The sequence below is a fragment of the Corapipo altera genome, unplaced genomic scaffold (genome assembly GCF_003945725.1).
Source record: "Corapipo altera isolate COAL_440 unplaced genomic scaffold, ASM394572v1 271, whole genome shotgun sequence".
Classification (NCBI taxonomy): Eukaryota; Metazoa; Chordata; class Aves; order Passeriformes; family Pipridae; genus Corapipo; species Corapipo altera.
The window spans coordinates 940,858-957,737 of record NW_020884935.1 but is presented as its reverse complement, the minus strand read 5'-3'; the positions used below and the strand labels follow the sequence as shown (position 1 = coordinate 957,737).

General features: G+C 51.7%; 1 protein-coding gene across 1 annotated transcript; it reads right to left on the bottom strand.

The window, feature by feature from the left end:
• Positions 1–262: 262 nt before the first annotated feature.
• ADORA2B (adenosine A2b receptor) lies at positions 263–15,336 on the bottom strand. Its single transcript, XM_027660242.1, has 2 exons — positions 14,724–15,336; positions 263–3,909 (listed from the first exon to the last, which is right to left on the bottom strand). Exons 1-2 carry the CDS (start codon positions 15,050–15,052, stop codon positions 3,216–3,218), a joined length of 1,023 nt encoding a protein of 340 aa, XP_027516043.1. The 5' UTR covers positions 15,053–15,336; the 3' UTR covers positions 263–3,215.
• Between the last annotated feature and the right edge of the window lie 1,544 nt (positions 15,337–16,880).

Sequence of the window (16,880 nt, the reverse complement as noted above, 5' to 3'; positions counted from 1 at the left end):
ACCCTGGTTGCTGTGCTTTAAATTGATCCTTTCCAGACAAGTTGACTACCTCGTGCTGGTGGGCAGGGCAAGGCATGTCAGGCACGGGAGGAAGGACACTGCTGCTTCCCAATCCACACACCAGCCAGGGAGCTGGGAACCAGCTCTGGCTCCCTGCCCACACCCTGTCCTCCTCGAGTGCCCTGAGGCCTCGTGTGAGACACCATGTGAAAGCGTCACCACGAGAAATAATGGGGCATAGGCTGAGCCAGGTTGTGTGGGTGGTAAATTAAGCATTCTGTATGTGAATAACAGTTACTGCAAATACAAAATCTGAGCAACATGAGGAAAACACATCCATCTATGTACATCAGAGCAGTGAGGAGTGACAGCTGAATGGCTTCAGCTGCACTCGCTACAGAAAGTTCCTCGGCCATTTTTACTTCACATTTTTATAGAAACCTTCAGAGCTTTTTTTATTTTGAGGGGGGGGGGGGCAAGGGAAGTGTCCTATTTGTATTTTGCCTTGAAATGTCTTTGGCTCAGATCCACAAAGACACTTACTGTGCCTAATGACCGTGGTGACCTGGGCCACAGTTAATGCCCGACACCCCGACGGCACAGTCGGATACACCGCACCCATCTGCAGGAATCCTGGCTCATAAGAGGCAGATGAAGGTAGCAGTCGTGGGTGCTGAGCTGCAGTGCAAGCTGTCACATACAGCAAGTGTCCTGGGGCCTCCTCTTTTGGTTTTACAGCACTGTGAGTTTCAGTCTGTTCGTGCTGTCCAGAGTTTGGTTCGTTTTCAGCCAGCAGAAGGGAGAGATTACGTCCTTTGTTGTAAGAATAAATGTGGCTCGCATCCACTGTGCAACACTGCCAGACCTGCAGGTGAAACCCTGCTTGTTTCCAGGCGTGATTAACAGAAGGAACACGGCCAAAGATAATACAGAAGGGAAGGAATGAGCGGAGGAGAGAGTCAGACCCTGCCCAAATGGCAGGAGGTGGCTACATGTGTCAGCTGGACTGTGACCAAAGCAGATGCAGCAAAGCTGAATGGGGCTGTTAAAGGAAAAGCACTTGGGACAGTAACTTTAACTGTTCAGATTCTTCTTGGAAATGCATATGTCTGAGATACTGAGCTGTAGCTAAATTTGGACATTGCATAAACATTTACAAACCCATTCAGAGCTTACTGGTGATTCACCCAGGTTTGGGGTTGGCTCTCAGGGTCGAGCTGCTACACACGGTATTGAAATCCATCACTCCCAGGGAACCATTCCCTGTGCATGGTGGGCCCTAAGTCATTCCTGCAGCTGCTGCCTGCAGGTCTTGCCAGCTGGCAGAGCAGGTGCTGCGGGAACAAGATTTCATCAGATCAGCTTTTCAACTGATTTTACACCGTATTTATCATTATATTTGCCAGAGAAGTTAAATTCTTGGGGTCTTGTATTAACCCCCTTTTAGTGCAACACAGTTAAAAAAAATATATGATTCAAGTACAATTTTTCAGGGGCAAACTGCCCATCACACATCACAGTCTGTCCACTAGACCTGTTCTTCAGGAACTGGCTGTGTTTAAACTTCCTTCCCTGCAACCTGGCTCCAGAAGTCCTGCTCCTTCTCTCTCCCTGCGTGAGTTACTGCTGAAAACCACATTTAATACCAGTCCTTGCACTCAGTTCCTCACCAGTCACATGGTGGTGCTGCTGGCACCGAGTGCTTCGGAAGGAGATGGAACCTTCAGGCAAACTCCCATTTGTGAGAGGGCCACAACGTGATGGCAGGTCTGAGCTAGTCAGGAGCAGCTGCATCTCTGCACCACGATCAGCTTGTTCTTCAGAAATTACTGCAGTGCTCTCTCTGCCTTTTGTCTAGTTTTGGATATCACAGTTACACGTTAAATTGGTGCAGTAATTACTGAGCTGTGGTTGCAGAGAGTTATTAACCTGCAGTATAATTAAGACTGCTCTGCTGCTGAGTGGGCTTGGGACTCACTCAGAGTGAGGGCCAGGACACCTGGCCAACTGCAGAGGCCAGGCTAGACAACCTGTGAGAGCTTTGCCAAAATCAGGTCACAAGCCACAACAATCTAGCTTCTCACACATTAGCACTTTAGCTCCCTTCCTGTCTCTTTTTTGTTACTGATGCAGGTCAGCATTAGAAAAAAATAAAAATATAAAAATTACTATTAAAACAAACAAACAAAAAAGTATTCACAGCTTCTGGGGGTTACAGGGCTGCAGAGGATGCCCAGCTTTAGGGACCAGGTGAGCTGCACATCCAGCTCCCACAGCTAAAACCTGCACTTCTGGAAGCACTGCAAGGATGGCAAGTTTTCACTTGGGAGCAAAAATCTGATTATAGAGGTCATGTCACCAAGTCAGAGTGGCACTGCCTCAGTGACTCTGGATCAGACCAGCCAAGATCACTGGGGCACCTCTGCCTTCTGCATTTTGACATCTGGAAACAGACCTGAAAGCAAACCTGAATCTTTGGGCTGCACAATCCTGTAGACCAAAGTGATTTAAAGGCCATGAGACTGCTGTTCTAAAACCTTGGTCAAGTCTTTTCTCAACTCTTTCAGTAAGCAGGGTTTTCATGCTGGGGCCAGAAATAGCTGGCCAGTTCTGATCTGGTTTTCCCATCCACACAGTCCCTCCCCTTAGAGCCTGGAACACAGATTCCATTTCACACCAGCAACTGGGCTAAGTAAGACTTTTTCCCATCGGAGAATACTAGCTGCATCAAACAATTGATGGAATAATTAGGGTATTACCAAAGAGCTGTCAAGTATGGACTTAGAGAACAACTCAAAAACAGACACAAAATTATTACTCCTAAATGAATCAAAATATTAAAAAATAATAATAATAACAATAATAATAATTAAAATAAAGATCCTATGACTTGACATGAGCAGCACAATTAGGGGAAACACCCCCAGCAGGTGAGTCTTTCCCCAGTCAATGTCCAACCTGGAAAGGAAACACGACATGATCACTGGCACTCCCACCCTGGGGTGATGGTGGAGGGTGAGCTGCACTCAGTGTCCCCCGTCAGGTTACTCCTCCACGAGGCACTGTGTTAATTACAAAAATAAAATAAAAAAGACAGCTGCACAACTGCATAGTGGTCATCTCCGAGCACCCCCTCGGAGCCCGCCGTGACCGCTCACACGGGGACGGGGAGCGCTGGGCACGGGCTGGGAACCCCAGGAGCAGGACCTGCAGGGTCATATGGTCACCGAGGCCATTGGGCAGTTAATGTTGGTGACAGTCAAGTGCTGGTTGTTGTCAGTGGTGCCCTTGGGGAAGTCGTCCGTCTTGCAGAGGATCTTGGAAATGATCTTGCGGAAGGTGTAGCGGAAGTCCCTGATCCTGTAGGCGTAGATGATGGGATTGATGACGGAGTTGGCATGAGAGAGGATGATGGCCATATACATCACCCACTCGGGCTTGGATTTGGAGAAATCCTCGTGGAAGAGCGTGATGCAGTTCAAGATGTGCAGGGGCAGCCAGCAGAAGGCAAAAAGTCCTACAATGATGGCCAGAGACTTGGCCGCGTGCACCTCCTTCTGCAGCGTGGTCCTGGAGTTGCCCATCAGTTCGATCTGGTGCAACTGTTTGCAGGCCACCATGAATATCTTGATGTAGATCCCCAGCATGATGACAAGTGGCAGCAGCACACAGCCGAAGAAGTTGAAGTACACCATGTAGCTCATCGTGACCACGTTCTCAAAGAGGCAGGAGATGAAGCAGCCGTGGTGTTTTGTCCCCGTGTCAGCCCCTGTCTCGTTGGTGGTGTTGGGACAACCACTCATGGCTTTATTCCAGCCCATAAGTGGAGTCAGTCCAATTCCAAAGGACAGGAGCCACAGCACGGCGATGAGTCCTCTCGCCCTCTTGCCAGTCACCAGGCTGTTATACCTACAGCACCCAGAGCAAAACCAGGATAGAGACATTAAATAAATGAGCACTGGTGACTTCCCTGCTGTTAAAGTCATCAGCACTTTGGCTAATGAGACAAAAGCCACACCCACACCCGCACAGGAGCCTCACCTCTGTGATCACCGGAGGGGGTAAAAAATCTCACCTGTGCTCTCCACCTCCGCAAAGTGATTTGGGGGGTTGACTCATTTACTATTCCTGAGAGGCACCAGGCTCTGCCCCAGCCCACAAACAGCCTTCAATAGGAGGGAAAGGTCTTGGAGTCTTAAAAAAGGCTTTATCATTGCATGAGCCTGAACCACCAATTGCCAGGAGGGCACGAACAGGGGAAGGCTCACTCTCTAACTGATGTCCTCTCCTGCCCTAAGCTGCCACTGCTCGCACGCCAGGACACGCTGCTGGGCTGCACCAGCACCTGGGCTGTCCTCGTCCAGCTGAGGCAATGCTGGTGCTCAGATCTGCACTGCAGTACCACATGTGTTGTGGAGAAGCTCTGCTGTGGCCCAGGGACAAGTTGATGCAGAGCTGAGGGGTGCAGTCACACACTGCCCCACACCTTCCCTAACCCCACAGACAGGGTGTCCTCATGGCCCCTCCAGCCCCCAAGATGCTCAGAGACACAGAGGTGGAACCTAAAGCAGCAAAATCAAGCTGGTTTGGGTGCAACCAGAGCAAATACCAACATCAAAGCATCGGTGGGATCACTCTTTGGAGAGGGGAAGGAGCAGTGGCTGCCAGAAAGACAACATGAGAAATCCATTCCTGTCCCCTGCACAGCCAGTCAGTGTCTGCTGGCTCACACACTCCCCTCCTTCCCACACCCTTCTCTCAGTGCTTGTTTACTCTGGCTTGGCTACCCTGCTCCTCCTTTGCTAAGAACGTTTGTTCTGATTTTCTTCCGGCCCGTGAGGCAGGAGGGGAGGGTTTTATTCCCACAGAACCACAGCTGTGCCTGTGAATCACAACTGCAGTCGGCTCCATGTGAGCCAAGCATCCCGCTCCTCCTGGAGATACAGAGACAGGAGGCTAAAGGGAGGGGTCTGCCAGGACATACCAGGGGGCAAAGAGGGGCTGGGGAAGCCCTTGAGTCCTTCTTCAGGCACAGCCAGGGCTGGCTGGGAGGATGCAGGAGCAGCAGCCACATTTAGGCGTTACTGAATTGTGACCACACTCCGTGGGTAGATGTCTAAAGGGCAGGTCCAGCCACCGAGGGGCTTTGCCTGCACTTTTCTCTCATTATTACTAAGTTTCACTACTTCAGAAGATGAGAAGATATCAGATAGGGCATCAGTGAGGCCAAGCCTGTTGCTTTTGAAACCCTGTGTTAAGTTTTCAGAAACTGGAGCTGGTTCGGGGTTGTGGGGCCTGAAAACATTAAGAGTTGATTCAGAGCAACTTCCCAGAAATCCAATCTCTTGGCAAAGTCTCAGTCTCGAGCTACAATATTGGCCAGGCTCAGTCAGTGCTGTAGAGGCACCAGGAGCTGCTGCTGACCTGCAGCTCTGCACGTGGAAAGGGAAAACGGCAGCTCCTTGGCTTGTCTAAGCCATGCTTAGCTGATCTCTTCGGTTGTTCCTCTGCTCCATCCCAAAAACTATTGTAGTGAGACTGGAAAATGTGAAGGGACCATTGTCAGAAACAGAAACTGAGTCCAGGGTTTTGTGTTCTCAGGAACAGAAGGGAAGCCTCAGTGTGCCATGCTGAGGTCGGTGTCCACCGTGTCACTTCAGGCTGGTGACATTCAGTGCTGCCTCTTCCTGACAACACATGACCCCAAATAAGGCTTCTTCCATCTGCTCTTCTCCTGAACTCTTCTGCAAGGATGAGTTGGCTTAAAGGTTTACAAAACTGGTTAAGTAGGCACTTAATTTTTCAGTGGCTGTGACAGTGGCCTGTTTATTTTAGTGCCACTCACCGTTCCTGGCACACACAGCAGAGCCAGGATCACATTCAAGCAGGGGGCCCTCTGTGACAGGATGTAAAAATATTCTGGGCTCCCAGTCTGCAGCAGCCAGAGCTGAGCAGTGGGGAGGGCTGGAGGCCTCTCAGCACAGGGCAGAGATGGTGTTCACCTCAGTGGAGATATTCACAGTGAACAACTGCACTCCTCAGATTAGCTCCTTATTTTCACGGAATTTGCATTGCAAATTCCTCCCAGCATCTCTCCATTCAGCTGATGGCAGGGACTGAGGGTGGTCACTGCTGTGGCCTCTCAGAAGGGTCTGTGCAAACCCCTCCCTGGTGGCTGAGCTGCCATCCAGAAAAGGCCAAGCTGGGAATAGCCTGATGTTCTAGAATTGCTCACTAGTCACCTTGTTATTACCTTAATACACTTATTTGGTGGGACACTGCCTGCATTGCCCTAAGTGAACAGAAGTTAAGCATGTGCTTAAAATAAAGTGCATGACTGTCACCAGATCCAGGTATGAAGAGTCTCACAAGCCACACAACAGAACAACCCCATCATAAACCTTCATCAGCAGTGGGCAGGAGCTGTGAGACAGCTGAGCTGGGACTCAGCTCCTCCCTAAGCACTATAAGCATGGTCAGACAGTGAGGAACCAACAGATTTTGGCACCTCTGAATGCTCCAGCAAACCTCTCCTTCATTCTCTTCCAGGCTTAATATTATTATGTAAAATACTACTAAAGTAAATTTGCTCACCTAAGTCTGCTCAACTAATGTATAACAAATATTGAATCACCTCTGTGTTTCTGCCTAGAGGCATCAAATGCTGCTTTAATGTAAATAACAGCTGAATATTTTAAAATGATTTATTGAGATTAAATAACTTGGCAATGCATTAGTTCCTTTTACATCGCCAGGCAAAGCCTCTTTACTGGCTTAATCATCATGAAGGTGCTAATTATGTCCTTGTGACAGGAAGAACTGTACCTTGGCCACCAGTGTCACAGGCACAGAAGGCCCCCTGCAGTCACCCTGGGGAGGTCACCCAAGCAGAGGCCCTGCTGCCCCTGAGCTCCATCAAGGGAGGAGTGAAAGCACCAGCCCAGGAGGAATTTGGCATTTGGGGTGATGGACTTGGGGCAGAAAACAGCAACAGCCTGGAATGGGACTGTTATTCCCACATTATTTATCTCAGAGAGCAGGAATGGGGGGCCGTCCTGCCTGTCCACAGAAGGGTGAACAGATCAAAACACTGTGGTGCCACACAGCCACTCTCCTGCCCATCCTTGTCCCTGTGCCCCAGCCGGAGCAGGAGTTGCTGTGCTGCTCAAGGGCTGGGGGCTGGTTCTCCTGCTGCCAAACCCCAGAGCAGGATCAGCCTCCAGTGGGCAATTTCGGAGCTTTAACTCCCAGCTCACACATGGTTTGTGCTGGGGCCACATTCCATGGGATGGAATGGGGAGACACAGGTGTGAGGGCTGTGCCAGGGATGCTGCACTCCCAGTGCCCAGAGCTGTGGAGGGAGCCCTGGGACTGGTGCTCCCCACTGCTCTCCCCACCTCCCTCCCCGCTGGACACAGGGAGGTGAGCAGATGGAGTTGGCAGAACTCAGACCATGCAGGTGCTCTGATACGATCAGTGACAATTCATACACTTCTATTTTAAGTGTGAAGGGAAATACACAGACACCTCCATTCAAACGGGGTGAGAGCAGCTCGGCTGCCAAGCATTGTGTCCTTGTCACCTCCTTACAGCTGTACTTTGCATCTTGCTTTTTTTTTTTTTTTTTGACCTATAACAGCACGAAATAAGCTGTGCTCTGCTCCACGGAATGGAGATCACACACCAGCTGAAATCTGAATCAAATGAATGGTGAATTGCACCTTGGATGGGGGGCGGGGGGGAAGGAAAGAAAAAGCAAAAGCTGTGGAAGGAGTTGGCAGGGAGAGATGTGATTAGCGGTCACGGTATCAGCCCAGGAAGCAGGACATCTGTGTCTGTCCCGGCGCAGACAAATCACTTCCTCCCGCATCTGTCCCTATTGTCACAGGGACAGCAGCAGCACTCCCGGCCTTCCGCCGGGACGGTCACTGTCACCACCCCGCCGGCACCCAGGTGAGCACACAGGGTTCTGTGGAGGGGCAGGAGCAGCGCCTGGGGACAGAACAGCCAGAACCCGGCTGTGCTTCACGCTCAGCCTGCAGGACCAGGAATGCGGGAAGGAGGAACACGGGAGAGCCAAAGCCCGCTGCAAACGGCGCCTGGCTGGGTAATGCGGAGGATTAATTCGGGAAAACGCAGCTCAGGCTGCTGCGAGGTGAGGAGCGGCAGGAGGGGACTCGCAGCCCTGCACTTGTTGAACGCTCGACAGCACCCGCGAGGTGGGGGTGTGAGTGTCGTTCTCACACTCACAGCAGCCCAGCCCCAGGGATTTGCATTCGCCACCTCGGTTACTGTCTGTAGAAGCCGCCCCCAGGCAGTTCTGGCCCCGGCAGGGTGAGAAAAGGTGACTGAAAACTGAGCTCAGACACCGGGGGGGGTGAGTAGGGCAGGCTCACCAGGGGGCTGATGCTGGGGGGCTGCCAGAGGCACACGGAGCCCCGGAGCACAGGAAGGAATGAGCTTTTCTGCCTGCACCATGCACGTGTGCAGGGAGCAGTGTGTGATACTGGTGTGATACCAGTGTGACACTGGTCTGCAGTCAGTGTGACACCCTCGTGCTCCAATAGGGTGTTTCTGGGTCCTAGAACACGAAACCCCAGTTTTCTCTATTTGAGAGCAGAGCTCTTCCTCAGCATCACCCTCCTCCGGGGCTCAGCAGCCCAATGTTATCTGCCTGGTGGTGCCTGAGGCTGAGAATTTTTGTCACTCCAAAACCTCCCAGGCAGTCAGACCTCAGCTGTGCAGCACCAGGCAGCTGAGTTAAAGGCAGCTGTAGGGGTGAGATGGGGACTAGGATTCAGGGCCAGGTGTTTGGCTATGATCCCCTCTACAGAGCAGTGGTGACTACTGCCCCTCCCAGGCACCCAGTACCCTGCTCACTCAGGTAAGGGTGGGGAGGTGGCAGATTTCTGCTGGATCACCCTTTCTGCAGTGAAACAGGTGTCAAGCCCTTCCCAAAGGCTCCAAACTGCTGCCTTTCCATCTGCCAGCCCCAGCAAGCTGCTCCTCATCTGCCCTCACTGCACAGGACTGACCAGGGGCTGGTGAACATGGCATGGCCAGCACTGAGCTCGGCACCACCCCCCCACCTATCAGTGCCTTATCCCAGCTCCAGGAGCCCATCCCATCCTTTCCTCCCTGCCCCTGCACTGCCAGGTTTGACAGAGCATTCAGCCCACACTCCCACTGATGTACTCCAGGTTATTTGTGGCTCCTGCCCAGGCCTGATGTCATCCATTGGATTAGTTGATAATCTACTCTTTGGCATGTACAAATTCCCTAAGTTTGTCATCTTGGACTTCGGGGGGAGGACTGACACATCTGTAGGCACAGCTGGCGTCACTGATTCCTGGCATCTTGTGGGTCAAACACAGTAACAGGAGTCCCCAAACCCCCCCCAGAGTCACTGCCTGGGGGCAAAACACTCCTAAAATACTCAGTTTTGTGCTCTGTGCTCCTTGCTCTGACAAACAGCAAATTTGTAAAAATCCCGAGCAGCAGCTCCATAATTAACAAAGCAAAAACTCGTAACTGCAAAATAAAACAGTTTCTGTCAAAACATTTTGGTTTCATACGTTCTTTTACGGAGAGGTCAGAAGATCTTCTGGATAAAAATTCTGCCAGGTTGCAAAAGCTGCCTTTTTTTTTTTTTGGTCTAAAAATTAACTTCTGTTTTTATAGATTGAGTTGGCCAAAATGGAAACAAGCTCCTAAACTTAAAGCTCTGGGTTCTGGCTCAGCCTGGAGACGGGTGCCCTCGGCCAACAGCCCGGAACTGAGGGTTTTGGCTGCTGCTCCCCAGCATCCCTGCTGCTCCTGGCATTCCTGCTGCCCCCCAGCTTCTGCAGGAGCTGCATCAGGGCAGAGGTCTCAAGGACAACTCCTTTTCCTGTCAGGATTTTTGGTTTTTTGGGAGGGAAGTGACCTCTGAGGTGTGGGGAAAAATATAAAGATCTGGGACATGCATTTTTAAGGAAACAAGGCTGCTCACAACTAAAAATAGCCATGATTTCCCCTCTCCACTTCGTGGCCATGAGGGCACATGTGATTATTCCTGATGTTGTTGTTGTGCTCTGGCTGCATCCAAAGGCCGTGGCAGCCCCTGGCTGAGCACAGCCCCCCACGTTCTGGGTGACACAAAGTTCCCTAAAGCTGTGACAGCTCCGCTGCTCAAATGAACACACCAGCCCTCCTGCCCTCGCTGAGTTTGTGACACTTAAAGTTCATAAATCACTGATAACCTTGGTCAGGCACAGTGTTCTGATGGATGGGGAGGCAGAGCATCCCCTGCTCTGGATTCAGGAATCAGGACTCGGGAATCAGGGCGGATCCCTCCCGCGCTGCCCGGCCGCAGGATCGGGGCTGTGCGAGCCACACACGAACGGCGGGACACGCCCGGCAGTTCAGATAAAGGGCAGTGCGAGGATTAAAGGAAATGAGGCGAGGGCAGAAGAAGGAAGAGCAGCTGCAGTTCTCTGTGTTCTGATGGCACAGCGAGTGGCAGGTGAAGACCAAGGGGATTTTCTCTCCTCCCCAGTGACTCCAGTCCTCCCACCTGCCACAAAAACCCACCGGTTTGCTTTGCTGAGGAAAAAGCTGGGAGTTGAAAGGGATCTGGGAATTCTTTGCTGGGAAACACAGAGGGAACCCCTCTGCAGCAGCAGGGCGCAGTGAGGGCAGGCAGACCCCCAGCATCAGCCAACCCACCTCTGGAAAGGATGAGAAAAGAGCAGCAACAATCCAAATACAATTTGTCCCCATGAGGACAGCAGGAAGGAGCTGGATTGTTGCCTTCACCACGTCAAGTACAAGAGGGGCAGCAGCTCCTGTGGGAGACTGGCAGGAGCAGAGACAGACCAGGGCAGCACCATTAACAGATCCTGATCCCATTAACAGATCATGAATCCACACATGGATGTTCTGGCTTCAGGTGGGCAGCAAGGTGCAGAAAGGGAGAGGACATGGCCATGGATACCCTGTTCCAGTTCATGGCAAAGCTTCCCTGGAACATCCCTTCACTCCTGCTAGGGATAAAGTTGAAGATGGGAGAGAGATAAATCCAGAGAGGAAGGACAAGCACGAGATCAGCTCAAATCACAGAGAACTGGGGATAATTTTCCCTCCACAGGTCCGAGCTGGGATGTTTGCCAGAGAGGCAGCAACAGCAGCACCACGCTCACTGTCCTGCAGGAGTTACCAGCAGACAAGGGCAAACACAGGGTGAGGTGGCTCAGCATTTCACTCTCCTTTTGCTCTCTAAATATACAGATACTCTTCTCCCTCCCTAATTCCTGACACATTTGTTCCAGGCATCCACCCGTACCTACAGTTATTAGCCATGCCAAGGGATTTTGGTTAATGCAAATAGAAGGAAACTGTTTTATTCCACCTACAAAATCTTCTTTGGCTCGGAGCTATGGGACTGTGGGGTGAAATCCAGCCCCAGAGGAAGCCAGAGAGCAAAAGGCTCTCGTCGCTCCAGTGCCAAGCACTCTGCAGGACGGATTTGCTGCTGCTGAGAGATGATGTTCCATCCCCTGGCTTGGATATTCTGCTTGGAGGAAGTGCTGTGGGGGAGTGAGCTTTTGGGGGGGTCAGGCTGGCAGAGGAGAGCAGGGATGGTGCTGTGTACCTGGGCAGCACAGGGACGGGCACACACAGGCACCAGCGCTGCCGGGTGGGAAGCACTGAAGTCCAGGAGGGTGCAGGAAGCAAGGCAGGGGCAGAGCATGTTTGAGGACAAGGAGCTGCATCCTGGTGTGATGGCCAGGGAGAAGGGACCCAGGGAAGGGCTCAGAGCTGCAGCTGCACAGAGTGGGCAGCGTGGGCGGGGGCTTCTCCACAAACAGTAAATTCGTCGAAAACAAACAAACAAAATACGAGTTTCAAGGGACAGAAGGAATTCGTGGCTTCAGGTCAAATTCAGCAAATATTTTTAGCCAGAAGAGGGAGGGTTCTAAACCACCATTTTTAAATAAGATTTTTGTTCTGCAATTCTCCAGATGAGTTCCTTCCCCAGCGAGGGCATCCCCATCTCAAAGAGCAGCACAGCCACATCAGAAGGGTTAAACAACTCAACCCAAAATCTGCCAGGTTGGTCAGGATCACTTTGTTTCACTGAAACCTCCAAACATTGTTGTTCCAGTTTGACTGAAACAATTTTCCTCTTCCCCATGGGATTTTTTGGTTCAGCCACAGAACTGAAAAATCCATTATTAGCCTGGCTGTAATGCAAGTTCTGCTGCTCACCCCTGCCCAGCCTCTCAGCAGCCTCAAACAGCTCTGAAAGAGCATTAAATAATATGGCACAGACAGTTCTTAATGTCCCTGCCGAGGTTTCCATGGGGAGCTGGTGATGCTCTGGATGTGACAGGGACACTTATCTGCTCTGCAACAACCACGTTATTTATTGTAATTGCTGGATAGGGCTGGGCACAAATCATTTTCTTAAATGTTTAATACTTCATGGACTGGTATCAGCCTCTGCACTGGCCTCCAGAGTGAGTGTTTGAATGAGAAAAACTTTTCCTGAGGTCTCCATTCTTACAAACTGATGACCAGCTTTCCCTTCCCACAGCACAAACCTCCTTCCAGAAATGCCACGTGCATCTACCTGGAGCAGGTGGTGGGACAAGTTCCTCCCCCCTCACTGCCAGCAGTACCATGGAGCATCTCAGGAATAACAGTGCTGATGAGACAGCTCTAACCAAGCCTTGGTTGGAAAACCCTGGTGGAGAAGAGAAGTGCTTTGCCTGTGTAGTTTTATAACCTCTTCTATCCTATTTTGATCTTGGCTATACAGCTAAAAACAGCCTTTTAGTACCAGTCCCTAAATCTCCTGTTGCCAAAGCAGTGGCCTGTCCACTGCCCCATGTTCCTCACAGGGAGAGAACCCCCCTCCTTTGAAAGGAGTTTTATTTGCTGGTCCCCTCTGAGAGCAATGAAATGAGCCTCAATGCCAAGACCAAGTTTAATCCAAACTTCACACTTCAGACAGTCTAGGATGAGACTGCTTGGTCTCCATTTGTGTCCAGCTAGAAAGCACTCATAGGAATAAAGATGTTTGTGCAAATGGAATAAAAGATTTGGTGTGAGATGGGGTGAGAAAGCGATGCTGGGAAAGGATCCCAAAGCAAGGCAGAACTGCCCTGGGATGAACTGCCCTCGTGGAGAGTGAGCAAACCCGCTCGAGACCAGGACTGGGGAAAGAAAAAGGAGAGTGGAGGAAATCCTTGCCATTTTGTCAGCTGGCAAAACCACTTTCCTTCTGCAAACCCATGAACGATCCCCTCAGAGCGTTCCTGATCTGCTGCTTCCCCTCGGATCCCAGCGGAGCACAAACCCCTCTCACAACATTCCGTTTCCTCGGCTGCACAAAGTGCTTGTGGTACAGAGACAGAGCTGTGGCCGTGCCTGACAGCTTGTGGTACAAAAATAGAGTTACAGCCGAGCCTGACAGCTTGTGGCCAGGGCTATGACTAAACAAACTTGGAAAACCCTGACCTGCTCCCACAGCTGCTGCTGTGCTGCCGCCCCTCATCCCGAGAAAGCCCCAAACTAACTAAAGGAAGAGGCACCAAAGCATTATCCGGAGCCAAGGGGGGTCTGCAAGCCCAGTCAGGTGGCTGGGAAGGTCAGAGCCAGGGTTGGGGGTGCTGGAAACAACCTGCCCTGCTCCGTGCTCAGCTGCAGATCTGCCCCCATTTACTCTACATGCCCCAGAATTTCCACACGCCGTGCTCCAGTGACACACCCAGCACACACTTCCACTACCACTTCTGATCATCTGTCTGGTGACTAATTCATATTTGCTCAGTGTATGGGAGGTCTCAGATGCAAAGTGCCAGAACAGGTGAAGGGGTTTTTTTTAAAGCCATTTTAAGGTGAACCCATCGCTTGTGCAAGGGAGGTGCCAGAGACGAGCGGAATTCAGGAAAGCTGCAGCTAACAGAGCTCAGCTGAGATCCCCACGCCACATCTGCCCTGCTCCTGACCAGTCCCCGGAGCCATTCTGGACTCCCCAGGGAGTCCATCAATGTCTTATTCTCAGGGAGGGACAGATGAGGCACCAAGGAGACTGAGACTAACCAACTCGGGTCACTTATAATGCAAAGCCGGGGTTTTGATGCACTTAAGTTTAAGGCAGCTGCTGCACCAGCTCACTGGTGGGTTGCCTGTAAGTTATATTCCATACAGTTTTCCCCATTATAATTCAATTTCCCACGAATTAGAAGGAAACCAATTAATGTCTTTGATGCTGCACTTGGATGGGAGTCTGAACTGTAAAATTCTGAGATCTGACATGTGAATCCTTTCTCTTACCCTTTCACAGTGGGAAGTAGGAGAAAGAGTGGCTGCTCTTGTATTTAATTACCTGGCAGATGCCTGCACACCACAATAAAGGGGGCTGTATGAATACCTACATAGATGAGCTACAACTATCCCAAATGCACCATTAAAACACTCCACGGCTCCCCCAAGAAACCACTGGCCCTCCCAAGAAAAACACCCTCAAGAAACTGAGCTTCCAGGTGTATTCTGAGGTAAGAGGTGGGATACTGATCCCAGTCCTGAGGCAGCTGAGTGCAAAAACTCTGTTATTTTCATCACCACCTGTGAGCAGCAAAATTCTTGAGACTAGAAGTTCCTGAACGCTAAAACAAGGAAGATCAGCACCTGGGCTGTCAGGGAGTGGGGCTGCTGCATCCACTCCAGTCTCTTACCTCAGTGGGATCTTAATAGCCAGGTACCTGTCGATGGCCACCGCCAGCAAGCTGAAAATGGAGCTCTGTGTCAGCACCAGCACGAAGCAGGCGAAGAAGAGGCAGCTGTGAAAATCCACCTGGAACCCAATGCTGATAGTGATGGCAAAAGGGATGGCCAACAACCCCACGGCGATATCAGCCACCGCCAGGGACACCAGGAAATAGTTGGTGGCGTTCTTCAAGGTGCTGTTGATGGCCACAGCCCAGCAGACCAGGACGTTGCCAGCGATGGACAGCACGGCGATGATGAGCTCCAGCACGATGTAGGTGGTTTGCATAGTGTCCATGGCGAGAGCCGGGGCGAGGAGCAGGAGCTGCTCATGAAGGGAAGGGACTTTCCACCGGGCGCCCTCCCGCAGGTACCAACAAGCCACGGGGCAGCCAAACGCCCATCTCCGGGGCCGTGGGGGGCCGGAGGGGCGCGGCGAGCCCCGGGTCGCGGCCCCCCGCTGCCCGCACCGCCCGGCCCCCGCCCGGCATCCGCCCGCGGGGCTCCGCTCAGCGCCCGCCCGCCGGGACCCGCCGCGGGGCCATCCGGGACGGGACGGGCCCGGGGACGCTGCTCCCGGGGACGGTCCTCCCGGGGATGCTCCGGCCGGGGATGGTCCTCCCGGGGATGGTCCTCCCGGGGATGCTCCGCCGCTGCCGCCGCTCCCCGCGGAAAAGCCGCTGCCGGCGGCGGCGGGGCTATTTCTGCACATGGGGCGAGCGGGGCGGGGAGTGCGCGGAGCGGAGCCATTGGCCGGGAACCCGCGGGACCGGGACGGCGCCCCCGCATCGCCCGGCCCCGGGACGGCTCCTCCGCACCCCCCGGCCCCGGTTCCCGCACCCCCCCGGCCCCGCATCCCATCCGGCGGTGCCGCCCCGGGGTCGTGCGTGGGCGGCTCCCCGGTGTTTTCGGGCACAACTTTGATAATTTAGGAGTAGAACGTTGCGCTCGCCGTCGCCAAACACGGGGGGGTTCGGGCGCTGCTGCTGCGGCCGGTGGGGACAGCGCAAGTTGCCACACCAAAAAAAGTCCCCATCCCCCAGCAGCGCGCTGCCCCAAAGTGAGGGATTTCACAAAATCGGTCTGAGGACGGTTATCGCGCAACGGGACATTTCCTGATGTAAGAAATGGCAAAATACCACGGATTAGGAAATGCTGTTACTCACAGGGCTGCAGTGTTTGAGTTTTGGTCTAAGGAGCTTAGAAAAAATTCAAACCTGATGCAATCACCAAAGAAAAGGGTTGGCTGCACTGGTGGATCTTAGACCAACAAGGAATATGAAGATAAATATAATTTAATAACTACTTACCTTTCCATCACAGGTTTCACACTTTATATTGTGTTTGCCATCAAAACACAGAGCAGAAGTTGAACTTCACACCAGTGCTGTAGCATCCAGCAGCACTGAAAAATTCAGGACAGAAACTGGAAAAAAATCCAAACAATTAAAGAAAATAAATTTTCCTCTAGCAAATAGAGAGTAAAGAAATTGTCACTGATTTTTTTTTTTTTTTTTTTTTTTTTTTAAGCAAAGCTGGAAACTTCCCTGTGGAAGAGAATGCTTTCTGGGGATCCAAAAGCAGAGCAAAAACACATGGGAAAAATAGGGACAAAATGATTTGTAGTGCAAATGGAAACACTCCCATTGACTAGCAATGCTTTGGGTCAGACAGACACAAAGGGGAACTCTCGATTTATATTGAACAAAGTCATTTTTATGAAGTTGGACATCTCAGGAGCAGAGTGTTTAAGGTTGACCAGGATGCTGAAGGAAAGTGTCTGGGGTATATTTAACTCGATGGGGACACACAGAAGGTTCCCTTTGCTCCCTTCAGATTAAGGATCTCCCTTTGCCCTCCCACCAACACCTTTGCACTTTGGATCCCCTGGCACTCTGCTGTCACAGAGAAGGACCAATTCTCATGATGGTACTAGCAGGGAAGCACATAATTCCTGTGATTCAAACCTCAGTGTCCACCTGGGACTGTGCTGAAAGAGCCTTGAGGTGAGCTCAAGGCTGCTGGCTCACAGCCCCTGTGTCAGGCTGCTCCATCAGCACAGGCTGGATCCTAAACTTGCCCAAACCACTTTAGTTTATTTATTATTTTGGGATGAGTATAGCTTC